Raw genomic sequence first — 14,244 nt, 5'->3', positions numbered from 1 at the left:
TAGGGTCTGCACTGCACACATACAGGTGGAACTTGCTCTGCCTCTAAATGATCCTTTAATGGAACACTGTGCACTGGAGCTGTCAACTCGATGGGGCGCTGCCACCACTGATGAGAACTTTGCCTCAATCAATCCGTCAAGCCCCATCACCTGCCTCAGCAGATCATCCAAACACCCCTTTGGTGAAGCAAAGTGAGCTTTTAATGTACCTCATCTTAGAGTAGTAGGACACATACACACGTGTGCATGCACACGGCTACGCACTAAAAAATGGAGCATCAGAAATGGTGTCTGTTTCATTCAGATGCTTGACATTGATCAGTCATCAAGGAAACACTCCCTTTTATTTTTTATGAAGATCACGTTAGAGTAGATCAAGTGCTTGCTTCCCAACAGTGCTGGGGGGAAAAAAAACCAAAATCAATTTGGCTGTTTTATTTATTTATTTCCTCCCCCTATATCTGTTACATGATTGGGATGTCTCTGTTAGCGGAGCTCTTAAGGGCCGAGTGATATTGATGCAAAGTCACCTCTTGCTTCTGTTAAGCTAAATGACATTGCTCTTCTTGTCAATTTACATTTGATGCAACTTGTCCATCAATTTCATCCAGATGTTTTATAAGATTATTCAAGTTTTATCCTCATTGTATTTCATTTGCAGAACAGGATCAGGGATGCCAGGTGAAACTGTACTTCACTCGTGACATTATACTATTTATTCCATTACAGGATTGGTTTTTTTTTCGTCATGTGACTTTTCTTTCTCTATTTATTTTTAATCATCTTTTTATCACTCCAAACGCATTTGAAAATATGATACCGCACTTTCTTCTCATTCTGTGCGACTACAACCCAGCTATAAAACATTTGAAAGTCGAAACTTGGTAGTATCCGTACTTTCTCAGTCCTGGTTCTTGAGTTCTACTGTCATGAGACACTGACTGTCTATCAATAAATGTCTTATCTTACGTCTTCTTGTTCCTGTCTGTTTATATGTTTGTCTGACATCTCAGTGCTGCAGGCTTGCTGTCAGCCAAGTGTCACTTTCTGTTCTTCTGTCAAATCACTTGCCTGTCAAAGCGACTCAGATGAGACATGACTTCGTAGAGTATCTCCGATGTTTCCACTTTTAGAGGATGGGTTTTAAAAGAAAGGTGCAATCATTTGCTTCCATTTATTTGGTAAATGGGCATTTGGGCAGTAAATAATAATTCAAAAATAACAATTTTGCAACTAAGAATTCATTTGCAAGCATAACTTTTTACATTTTTTGATTGTATGTGTGAGGACCATACTTCAAGTCAGAACAGGTTGGCAGCTCCATATGTCAAGTGCATTGATATAACTTGTGCTTTGATCATACTCTTTGACAAACTCATTAGCTTAACTAACATAAATGGAAAATCCACAGCATGTTCCTCTGTTTGATATGTTTTTTGAAGAGCCCTCGTAACCCTGGCCGTGTTGGGTTACAATTTTGCCAAGGTTCACACCCTGATAAACAATTCGATTTTGATTTGTAGATAGCGCCACTGCAACCATGTGCGACAAAATAAAGAGCTTTCATCCTAAACATGTTTACATGAAACATCCAAAGTTTGAAAACAATCAGATAAAATCTCGAGGCGGAGTTTGTCAAAATAGCACCTCAATAAATGTGCAAAAATGGGCCATAATTGTACTTTGAAATACTCATATTTCACTTGCTGAACAGCATTTGCTATATTTGCAATTGTAAAATTGTAAAATGGATTCTTCGCATTAAAAAAAAAGAGCTCTATAAGTGTACGTTTTTTCCAAAATGCTCTCATGGCTAAATAAGTCGGTGTCCATTTTTTCTAGATCCTCGTTAATTACTGTATTATTTTGACTTGATAACATTTTTCAAATATTTATTGTTAAGATGAGATCTTCCAGATAGAATGCTTCCAGGCTCGTTAATGAAGACCATATTTTTCTTTCATAAAGACCCTACCCTTCATAAACAACTAATGACCGGGCAGCTGAAGACGGTAAGGTTAGCTTACATGGATGCATGCAGAATTGATGATAAAGTATGTCAGTGATAAAAAAAAGACATTATATCAACATAAATGGGAGTAACAGTTTAATGTGAATGTAAAGTCTTATGGGGTAGTAAAACAGCAATCCAAATCAAGATAGATGAAGAGTTTGCCATATCAGAAAAAGATGGACGTCAAGGTATTTTTGAAGTGAGGGAGGAGTGCACTGAGGAGAACTACCTGCTGCTGATAGCAGTCTGAGTCAGTGAGGGATGGAGGGCGATCCAGCTGTGACATTAACGCAGCAGGTGGAGACCATCATTAGGCCAGGCACAGGGGGCCGTGGCGTAGTAGACCATTTCACAATTTGTCTGTGGGTTTGGTGCATCTCCTCTAAATGGGCTGCAGCCCATTGCCAGAATGCTTTTTGGCCCCGTATTTCATTTCTCCCATTGTGACACGTCTGTAGTTTTAAGCCAAGGTTCGACATTTTCACTGAAAAGGGAATGAGTCGTTGCTCCACCTGGCAGCTCTTGCATACATTACCAGTGTCTTTAAACCAAAGTCTTGCATACCAAAACAAGGTCACGGGCCTAATGTACATCTTTAAGTATATCAATTGGTATTTATTATGGGCAGAATAGCTTGGGAATTATCAAGGTAGTTTTTTTTTATCTTTATTTTTCCTCCTCTTGGGGAAACATTGGGTCCGAAGCAACTGATAAGCATTTTCAGTTTTTCATTCCAAGTGTTTAGATCTTAATCTAAGGCACAACCTAGCAGAAGAAGTACCTAAAGTTTCAATGCGCCTGGTTTTCATTTAAGTAAAAATATTCAAACGTGTGACTACCAGTTGTATTTTGCTGTCCTGGTCTGTTTTACATTGATTAACAAAAGACAATCTACTATGAGCTTCAGCTTTTGCCCTGTGAAGGCTGCATGGGTATTATCTTGAGGTGTAACCAATATAAAACTACAGAGGTGTCAGTGGGCGGAAAAAAGCAATTGGAACGATGAGAGCAGATGAAAGTCCAGCAGAGCAACCATTACAACAATTTGGAATAGCCTAAAGAGGAAAGAAGAGACTGATTTATTAATTAAAGTCTAACATGTAGACCATTGAGTTTTGGAACTCATGTGTCCACCAATGAAAGGAAGTTACTATTATCTGACCGATTTCTGAACTTCTGCTCCAAGTCATCAAACGAGTTGGTATATTATTCTACTGTGTCTGATCAAGCACTATTGCGGCATGCCTTGTGCAGAGAGTTTGCGCCGATTGGAGGCGAGACAATATGTCTAAGCCAAGCGTTCCTTGGGGCCTTTTCTTAGATCTTACATGGCTTCCAGACCTGTAGATGGGCCTATCGAGGAACACCATTAGTCAAATGAAGTTGTTTGTATCAAATATTGACACGTTATCTCTTCATCGTTAGCCGGTGGGAGGGAAAAGAGAGAGAAAGATTGTAAGTGTGGGTAATTGAGCCGTGTCTCCCAAGCTTATCGGTAAAGCTCCGGCACGTCACGGACCTAACGAGCTGTGGCGCGGCGATTAGTCTGAAGGGAAAGTCGAACGTGAAACACCACGGCCTCTGTCTTCCTTTTTCTTTTCTTTTTTCCGTATCTGCTATGGATATTATGAGCCTCCCTGGAGGGCATAGGCACAGCCTTATTAGCTCATTTCACGGGGAGGGGGGAGAATTGATACGAATGAATGGCGTTTTAAAGTATCCCTTTGTTACAATAACCATCAAGGCGGATGGTTCAGGTTGATGATGCAGCCCAGGGCATCGGCACAACAAGCTGAGGCCTTGACCTGGATGCCAGAGAAACCTGACATATATAAAGCAGGGGACTGATTGACAAATAAATTAAAAACCCATTTCCCTTTAAACACGTGTATTATGGGATCAATGATATAGTTTGCACTGATGTGTGTATTTGTGTGTAATTGGATGCTTGGGATAAAAATGCGTTTGTATGTTGATCAGTTTATTTAGATGCAGCCTGCAATGCACATTGACAGTATCAAAAAAATGTTTCTGTATACCGTGTTTTCCGCACTATAAGGCGCACCGGACTATAGGCACACCTTCAATGAATGGCCCATTTTAAAACTTGGTCCTTATATAAGACGCACTGGACTATAAGGCACACCATTAATGCATCATGTCAGATTTTTAATCCAAATCAAATTATTCTCTATTTTATCTTTTTTATTTCAACTTCAGACGCAACAAATTACTATATAATCACAAAATAATGATCCATAGTCTTTTTGATTCATGATTCATAGTCTTCAGCGGGCCACTTATGATTGATTTGAAGACAATGCTCCGGGCCAATTTAAATTTAGGAATTTGGTCCATCTATAAGGCACACTGGACTATAAGGCGCACTGTCGGCTTTTGAGAAAATTTTACGTTTTTATGTGCGCCTTATAGTCAAGAAAATACGGTACTTCTTGTGCGTATTATTATTACTATTATTATTAATCTTAAACCATTTCTGTTTTCAAACAGCATGTGACTGTGTGTAGTTTGAGTGAGGAGCATCCTCAAGGCATTACCTGTCTTACTCACCGTATTCTGAGATCAATCTAGTTGAAAAAATGGCAACGATGAGAATCCCACAACATGCCAGTTTGATTTGTACCCCTCGCTATCAAGGACTGCTAATTAAAATCATATTTTGCATATAACTTGTCTTTCATGCACATATGTAAATTGCCCCTGTTGCCTTTCAGCGCTCTGTAATTAGGTTTATGAAGGACAGCTGTAATACATAATTAACAGAGATGTTTGCAAAAAATGTTCTCTTCATTTCTAAACACGCCGACTTAAACAAGCACATTACATACAAACACAAACAAGATTAAGCTTTCTCAAGGCCTTGCTTTTCTCTCAATTTTATTGATGCATCAACAGCACCTGCTCTCAAATACATTAATTATGCTTAATTATGCCTATTTTTGTGTCGTTATTTTAAGTGGCTATAAAATGCAATACAGACACCTGCTCCGGTTCCAGTTTTTTGTCAAATGAAAAATGGAGACCAAGATATCAATTTTAAACTTGTTCCCCTTATTAATATTGATCCATCACATTACATATTGATATGTTGCTGTTGCTCAGCCCTAAATGAAAGCATTATTATCATCATTTGTATTTTTATTATGTGGAGGTTGTTAAACACAAGCACAAATTATCTGGATGAAAGGTGTTTTCCATGTTCCCACTTCACAGCAGGGATCTGTGATCTCCCTGGCCGACGTTACGTCATCCGCAAGTAGAGAATTTCTTGCGGTTCCTTTAAACATACTTGGTACATTTTGATCTTCTGCATGGACTTCAGCCTCTCCTGAGTGTATTACGAGAGGAGTCACTTTCATTGGCGGGAAAGCAAGTCGGCTGTCTTCACACCCACAATGGTACAAGCGCCAGTTCCTAACTGTGCACGTCTGTGAGAATACCAAAAGAAACAAATCTCCACCAATGTGCACACCAAAGTTAGACCGTGTTTTGTGCTAGACTTATTAGTATCCTTGGGATTCTTAAGTTTCAGTTTCCCTGTAGGGAGTATGCAAGACTAAGTCAGAGTCACTCTCCCAGATTGACTTTGAGGCAACATTCTAAATAGATTGAGTTAGAAAAAGATTGAGAAAATGTAGCGTCATTATCATGAAAGAATACAGTGGAACATTTTGAATATTTATAGTGGTGTTAGCATTTGCCTCAAGGGCATCGAGGATTGTCCATGTTGGCGGGGACATAGCTTTGTGTCTGTTGGTGTGTGTAATACTCGTTAGTCTTCTCAATTTGACATAGTGACATAAATGGTGAAATAACTATGCATTTTCTCTTTGATAGACACGTTCCCAGTGGCAAAACACACTAATTTGCTTTTGGGGAAAAAATTAGAATGATGAACATCAAGTCAGAAAAGTGGGAAGTGAAAAGAATTGTACAGAAGGGGAGCTGAGTTTTCGCAGTGACAGTCGTGATCGCATGACTGTCCCTTGGTTTCTTTTAGCGCTCCATCCTCCGTTATTAGATGTGGCTATTGTCTATTTGTTCCATAATAATTGGAAATGATGAGTGCTAAATGAAAAGGCCATAGGATAAATTATTGTGGGAGCAGCTTGGATGTTTGAGTATTTAGTCTTGACATCCATTCATTATATTTCCATGTGCTGTTTCGGAGACACAATAAATACAGGAAAGTAAGAACAAGCTGCTTTATTTTGGAAGTTCCAGTACTCCATGATTATTTTCCTTTTCATCCCTGTTTTTTTTTTTGTACTGTTTGCTTTTTGGTTGTACTCCACATACACAAGTATTTGGGTATGTTTATTTGTGCACAGTCCTTTGACATGTCAATGTACAAGATGTGATACAATTTGTTAAAAAAGAAACTTTTTTTGAAAAAGATACTGATCATTATAAATTCACTTATGCTCTCAGATATAAAACAGTACATTGAGATTGCTACGTGGTTGACTTCTGCTCTCTTTGTTTGTTAATACAGATGGGCCTTTGTGATGAAGAAACACCTCAGCACTCACCTACTTGGCAAACATGGAATTGGCCAACGTAAAGAGAGGTAAAGTCTCCAACTTCTTATATTTCCACAGTGATTTAATTGAATATTTTCCATTGTATTGTGAGACTTGTTTTGGGACCCTTAAAAACATGCAGTTTCCCAATTACAAACAAATTTAACGGATACCAGCAACATGTTAAGGTTGATTGGGGGGAGGGACGTATTATACTCAAGATTTTACAGAAGTTTGCATTTTATCATGATCTTGCCCTGTTGTCACTCTTATGTGCACAGCATATGCAGGGAATAAGTATGGGTGCCTTTCATGTGCAGGTGAACAACAATCATGAGGTCTCTTTAAACCTATCAGGCACAAGGTGTCACCATTTTTCCAATAATCCTGCAGATGTTTTCTTTTCTCCACATTAATTAACTATCACATTTTCAACAGCTTAATTAGAAGAAAATCACTGGGGAGGGCTTATTGAGTGGAACAAATTTGGTAAATGTAAGAGAATAAATGTATGAAGGAGGATGACAATTACAAATGCAAAATTGGGATGTATGACAAAGAAAGAAAGACAGAAAGAAAGTGTAGGTGTGTGTGTGTCGTGGGGGGAAGCAACCAGTGGAGAGATGGAATGGGACAGTGTTGGAGAGGCTGTTTCATCACCACATCTGGTGACCTGATATTTTTAGAATGCTGGGGAGAACTGTTAGTCGTACACCAGGTTTGCCATCGGGTGACACTTCACTTTACAATCACAAACTTGAGTGTATTTTGTTGAAGTAGGATATTATTATGAATGTGAATAAAAATGATGAATAGTTCTCAGCATTATCAGCAAATAGAATAATATAACAGTAAAAAGTGTAGTGTGCATGGACAGAGAAGTAGTAAAGTAAATACAAGATGATTCAGGAAGAAAACTTGTCTGATGCTGCAAAAGGGTAGTAGATTCATTTTCCAAGAAGGCAATGACCCTAAACATAAAACCTAAGCTACTATGGAATGGAAAGTGTTATGAATACGGTTTCAACACACTATTTACCAGAGCCATTTGAAGGATCCAATAAAATAATTTAGTATACTTGAGTAGTGACAGTCCTGACAAAGAAAGGAGAAAAAGAACAGGAGGGAATCAAATGGGAGTTTGAGTGTAATGGCGGACGAAGGCAGACCTGAACATGACAAATTCAGAACTTGTTCACAGACTGGCATTGCTTAACCTCTTGACACATGTAGCTTTTTTTTTTTTAATCAAAAATATAGCCAAAGGTGTCCTTTGTTACGTTAATGTAGGTCGGGCATGTTGTTGGGCAGCCCAAGGGGTTCGTTTGGTCCACACACATTTCACTTACTCAAACCTGCAAGAACCCTGGTATTATTTTTACAAATTATTGACTAAAGTGTTAAAAATACCCCGATCTTTTTCACGATGCAATGATCATTTTTGAATGAACTTGTCATATTTTGCTCTACTAAAATGTGATGATATTCGAGATAGGAGAATTCCGCCCAACGCCACCGATTTGAACGTATATTTTCTGTAGCGGAGCATCTATGCCCCAAATGTAATGGGAAGGGGGAGGGTCTATCGTGAGCAGAGAGCAAATTAATCAAATAATGAATGTATGTAAACACTGCGGGTCGCTGCCTGCGACAAATTAATAACTACTCTGGATTTTTTCTTCTGTCTTCTTCCCACTTCGGCCGCACCAGCAGTGTGATGTCTAGTCCGCACCCAATACTGGGGCACAGCTCATTAACTGGGGCATGTGCCCAGTAAAAAAAACGTCTGGCGATGCTTTTGTTTAGCGTCCAAGATCATTTAAATATTAGTCATATGTTTGAACTGTTAGGAAGTGACACAACTGGGTCTTCATTTCTGTCATACCACCACTCCTCACTGCAGGCACTGAGCCGAGATAAGGGCTTTTTGTCCTTTTGCATGTATTAACTGGATGTGCACTCTTCTCATGGGAAGCATTCCATGTGTTTGTGTTTTGTTGACTTGTGACAGGATGTATCTCGATTTCATTTCAAAGAGAGAATTACAGTACGGTTTTACTGTTGAAATTGCTCAGAACAATGAGGTAGGTGACAACTTCATTTAGCATCTTTTTCATGTTGGCGGTGATGCAATTCATATTTCGGATATGTAGTCAATTAAATTGAAACACCTAATGATTTACTGGTAGGGGGGCGCATCTAACCGGATGCACATTTGTGTGAAAGTAAAGGCACGTGTGAGTGAGTGTCAAAAGTCCTCGTTTGAAAAAAGTGAGGGGAGTGGCTCGTGGGGAATGACAGACAGCAGCAACCTTGACTCAATTGCTTGTAATTAGTCTTTCAAAACAGGGTGCCTAAAGACAACTGGCCTGTCTCGCATACTTGTTTTCACAGGTAATTGTTAAAACGCCAGTAATTTTCATGCTTGTTATAATAAACCGCTTAAACTAATACACTCATCTTTTTTTTAAAACAGGGGCTGCTGACAGCCCAAAAGAAAGAAATATTTATTTAACTTTTTTTTTTTTTTCTTGGGCAATAATGAATTCACTGTTTTAGAGATGTGTAATTGCTACAGCCTGCAACGTTTGGTTAGCATTTGACGCTGCTGTAGTTTACAGTTATCTTAACAGCCAGTCATGGTGGGAAGATAATGATTCATACAACTTGGTTATAGCGAAAAGAAAATGGCTTAATACAAAATCAGGGGTTCATATAACAATTTTGAACTGGTTCTCAAATTACCAACTGAGGGTTTTGCTTGGTGCTTCTTTTGCTTCTTTTCCACCCACTGACCTCACTAGATGATTTTTTTTTTAAGACTCAGCTGATTTGGCAAAGTTCTAGTAGTAGTGTCGTGGTCCTCAAATCTCTTTTTACACCACGAACTATTTTTACGTCTACGTTAAGAAAACATTATATATGTGGGAGTGAGTGTGGGGTGGAATCCTACTAAGATTTCTTTCCATATCAGTTAAAATCTAGTTTGTAATTTTTGCACGACTGTGTCAATGTATGCAGACTAGTGCTCATTTTTATATCTAGTTGTAGTCGGCTATGAGTTAAGAATTTTAGTCTTTATTTTCGTCCAAGTAAGCATAATTTTATTCACCTTGTTTTAGTCTAGTTTTAGCAAGGGGAAAAGTATAAAAGCATTGTTGACCGACCAGTATAACGTATCTCCTTTACATCATTTTCTACATTTTCATCTTGTCTTCATTAGTCAACGAAAATGCATACTCATTTCATCCCAGTTATTGTTCAGGAATTGAGTTTTTTTTCTCTTTTCTCTTTTAGTCTAGTTTTTGTCCGGTGAAAGGTATGTGATGGCAAAAACATTTTCGTCTAGTTTTCACCAAGAAAATGAACAGTAATACAAACCTTCCTGCTTAGTGTGGTCAAGTGGTTGTGCCAGGTCACAATTTGGCTTCGAGCTTGCAGCCACATCCCAGCATGCTTCACAGTACAGCCATATTGACTATGCTGGCCAGATGGGGACACTGGGCAGGAGAATCTTGCCTGGTGTCAGTATGATGACAGCATAGGCTAAATAGAGCAGGCCTCACACCAAAAAGTACACATACCCAGAAGTGTATGCAACATTTCTATTTGTGCTGGCTAAGGAAAGGTCTTCGTTGTGCGGTAGGGAGATAAGAGTTGATAAAACAGACTCTAATTTATTATAATAAAGCCTTTCGCTTAATTATTGATAATGAATCTGCTCTTTCATCTTCCTCTTTCTTCCTTCCCTTATCTGCTTGTGTCAGCACTTTGTCTCTCTGTCTTGATGTTGGGTGGTAAGGCGTAGTTACTAGCCACCCAAGGGCAGCAGTCAGTAACATCCCATGCTGCTGGGACCATAAGCAAATGATTAGTACCACGAAACACTGGCAAGGCAACAAGAAAATGTTAACTTCAAAGTAACTCACTACGGGATATTAAGCATCGTTAAAGTCTGCAAAGCGTATGAAAAGAGAACAGCGTACAGTGAGGGTCATACCAACAAAACACCATTACTAACAGCACTATTTTCTTTAGCTGTATGTCTTAGTTTGTGTGTTGAAAATCATCAAGATCAGTTTCCAGAGGTTTCTGCAGCCCGCCCCACTGTGGCACTGGCCACGTCTCAGCGACCCCTACCAGACCTTTAGCGTTGTGGGTTGCACGGACAGCGGCTCACTGTTTACCCTACTCAATATTTCATGAAGAATGAGCACTCGCAGAATGAAGGATTGCGCTAATATTGCTGTTAAAATTAAGCGATAATTACAATTTGTTAGTTTAAAAGCCATCGCAGTCTATAAAAGTTTGATTACTAGAAAATTAGATGCATTAAGTTTTTATGGGTTGGCTTGTGCCATCACTTGGGAGCGATTTTTATGCACTTGTCATGGGCATATAGTGCAGAATTGTGCAAGATATGTGTGTTTTTGTGGGTACAGTGCGTGAGGGAAGTATATTGCTGACACTCTGTAAAACATAAATTCCCACCCCTGTGGTTAAGATCATCATTAGTTAAAAAAAACCACAGTGCTATCCATGTTTTAGAACAGCAACAGTGAGAAAAGTACAAAAAATAGCCCGTGTAATTTGAAGTAAAGCCGTCAGAGAATACTGTCACCATTTAGCCAATGCATTGTCTGTGTCAAGCTGCGTGTTGATATAAATCAAAGTAAAATCCACCACCTTGTAACAGGGTGCAGCAGGGCCCTACTGGATCTTGTTACTAACAATAATATAAGTTAGTATTGGACAGCTTGTGCCAGAATTGGAAACCACTTGTCATGTCAAAGTGACATGACCTTGACTCGTGGAATAACCCTACAACAGTAGTTTATCTTCTCACAACAGTATCTACCTCATCTTTGCGGCAGCGGTAAGAACCATCCATCGGTCCCTTTAACTTTTGAAGCTGTTCTTGCCTAAATAATTATGGCACCCTTTTCTTTAATCCAAGTAACATTACTCAACCAGACAGGAAAAAAAAAAGCACATAGTTCACCGTATCCCGTGGCACAAACCCACAGAGTTAGACTGCACGATGACACAATTGTGAGGTTCACTGGTGATGGTGGTCAGACATTACGCACGGTGGGACTGTGCCAAAACTGGCCTGTTGCCAGCCTGTTTTTCTTCTCGATTGAAACATTAGACTGTCATGGTAGAAATGGATGTTGCCAGGCATCACTAATGAACCAATTAATCAATGAATTAGCCGGGCAGCGATTAAATTAATGCGAACTGGACAGGCAAGTGGCATTCGTGGATATATCCTGGGGAAGGTGATTAACACAAGCATAACAGGCAGCGATTAACAAGCCACTATTAAGTTTGAAGGCTCCTGTCTAGCTATCTACATTATGTATCTAGCCATCATGTTCTATGTAGGCTATATAATGGAAAATAACAGATAACATATGTATACAAATTTATTGTAATCTGCATATATTACATCTTTCTTAATGCACTAATTTTAGTTGTATTTAAAAATAATCAAATAGTTGCGACCCTTTGCTAAATGACATCAATTTGCATTTAATAAGTGTTGCCCCTGATTTACTGTACACATATTGTCATATTATCGGATAAAAAGACGACATGAGTCGATGCTGTAGAAAATCCTCGCTAAAGATGGAATGATTATAGTGATCTAAATGATCCCTGATAGCAGGATAATCACAATATTGCCAAAATAAATGTAAGCAGTAAAACAAAACATTACAGATACAAGTACCTAAGGCATTGCAACCAATTTTTAATTAAAAGATAATTGAAATCATATGTGCATGATGCACTGAGAAACTGTAAGCAATAACAAACTGAAAATATTTTTCGTACATGCATGACCCCACAAAACGTACCAGTAGGTTCTTTTGCTGGTAAGCATGGTGTACCCTGCCTGTAACTCAACGTTAGCTAGGATAGACTCCAGTTCACCTGCAACCCTTCACCTAGATTGTCAGACCTCCAAAAGAAAAGTATTTGTTGATTAAAAAAAAAAAAAGACTCAGAGTGGTTCTCTGGAAGTGTGGTAGACAAAGACAAAGAAGAAAACTAAGAAAGCGGTGAAAAAGAAGACCATAGAGCTATAGAGCTGGTCTTTGTGTTTTTCTTTGTTCATTAAAACTCAATGAATTCTTTAGCAATTTTGGCACAAATCGGTTTGTTACAAACATCAGACATCCAGTTTTAATACAAACCACATGTCATTTTATAATCGAAGCTTTAACAAATAAACAATCGCAGTAAAATCACGATGCATAAATGCCTGTTCACTGAGCAGTCAAGAAAACACTCATTGCCGGTATATCCCTACTTATTCAAAAAAATTGAGGGTTAAAAAATCAAATAGTAACAATTGCAGCGGGATTATGTTGTGGATGAATGTGTGTGTGAATGGGTGAACTTGAGGCATTGTAAAGCGCTTCGGGCACCATGTGGTGTAGATAAATTAAGTGCAGTCCATTTACCATTTACATGATTATAAGCAGAATTTTGCTATCGTCCACTCCCTATCCCCTGTGAATAGTGGAGGTTTATTGTATCCTTTCAAAAGTTTATTATTACTTGCTTTTTGGTGTACGTATCACACCAGTGACACCATGGCACTACCTCTTCTTCTACTGTTCCCCTGCCTTGTAAACAGCAGTGCCACCAGGTGCCAAAAGACATACAGAAGTTTGACTCTGGACAGATTTTTTTTTTTTTTAATGCTGCCCCCGTAAATAACAGGTTGCAGTCTGGACTTGGCTTGCAGCTATGCTTTGTATATGCCAGATCTAGATGTGATACGTTTCTTGGTAGTCCCCTCACCACGCTTGAATCAAGGCATAATGACGAGAGTGGGGTGAGGGTTTTTTTGGGGCTCCCCTGATTATGTGACATCCTCCGGAAGAAGGCTGTAGTAGTTTCCTCCATTACTTATAGGGGGTGGGGAGGCCTTTTCACTATTGAGATTGTCACTCTCAATTTGGACGAACAGTAAGCATGCACCAGGCCTCCTGGATATTCCACCCCACCTGCTTTCACCCTACTTCTCCTCACCTTCCACTGATACACAGGCACCCAGACTCCCCTCCCCTAAAGCAGATTGCTGTGGTGACAGTTTGATTAGATCATCAATCGTTGCTGTTAACAGCGGTTTTCCTGAGCACCTGGACTCCAGGTCACAGCTGGCTCTGAGCTGTCGCTGTCCTTCTGAACTGCAGACACCTTTGTGTGTATATGTTAACTTAACATATAGGCGCTGTGCATTTGATAGTATATTATGCAAATGTATATGCATGTTTGTTTCATACACCCATGTACAGGTCAAAAATAGTTCATTGATAAGCTTCAGTATGCCTCTGTGTATCCATTTCTATGTACTGTGGAATATGTTGTGAATAATCTTGTGCAAGGAATATTTTTTTGTGTTTATTTTACCTTAGTCTTGATCTTTGTCTTTTGAATGATTTTTGGCATGACATTTCTCATGATGTCACTGAACAATTATAAACTTGCCTTCCACTAGATCCTCACTCGGCAGTGTTGATTTCCAAACGCGCCAATAGAAATGGAGCACAATATGCCCCTTGCGGCTGAAGCCAATGGGCCTCCATCTTAGGTTGCCACTGTTGTTATATTCTCCCTGAAAACACTGTTCTAAGTGCGCATTACAGGCTCGACTCCCTGAATGGGGTAATG

General features: G+C 39.2%; 1 protein-coding gene across 2 annotated transcripts in view; it reads left to right on the top strand.

The window, feature by feature from the left end:
- The window catches only part of znf407 (zinc finger protein 407), a 109,074-nt gene that overhangs the window by 42,919 nt on the left and 51,911 nt on the right, over positions 1–14,244 (top strand). For both annotated transcript variants that reach the window (XM_085918693.1, XM_085918694.1), the window contains exon 5: positions 6,531–6,605. In XM_085918693.1, the coding sequence (XP_085774819.1) occupies positions 6,531–6,605 (75 nt within the window). The remainder of the gene's footprint in view (positions 1–6,530; positions 6,606–14,244) is intronic.

The sequence above is a fragment of the Syngnathus leptorhynchus genome, chromosome 8 (assembly GCF_054491065.1).
Source record: "Syngnathus leptorhynchus isolate UIUO chromosome 8, UIUO_Slep, whole genome shotgun sequence".
Classification (NCBI taxonomy): domain Eukaryota; kingdom Metazoa; phylum Chordata; class Actinopteri; order Syngnathiformes; family Syngnathidae; genus Syngnathus; species Syngnathus leptorhynchus.
This window is presented reverse-complemented; position numbering and strand designations above follow the sequence as displayed.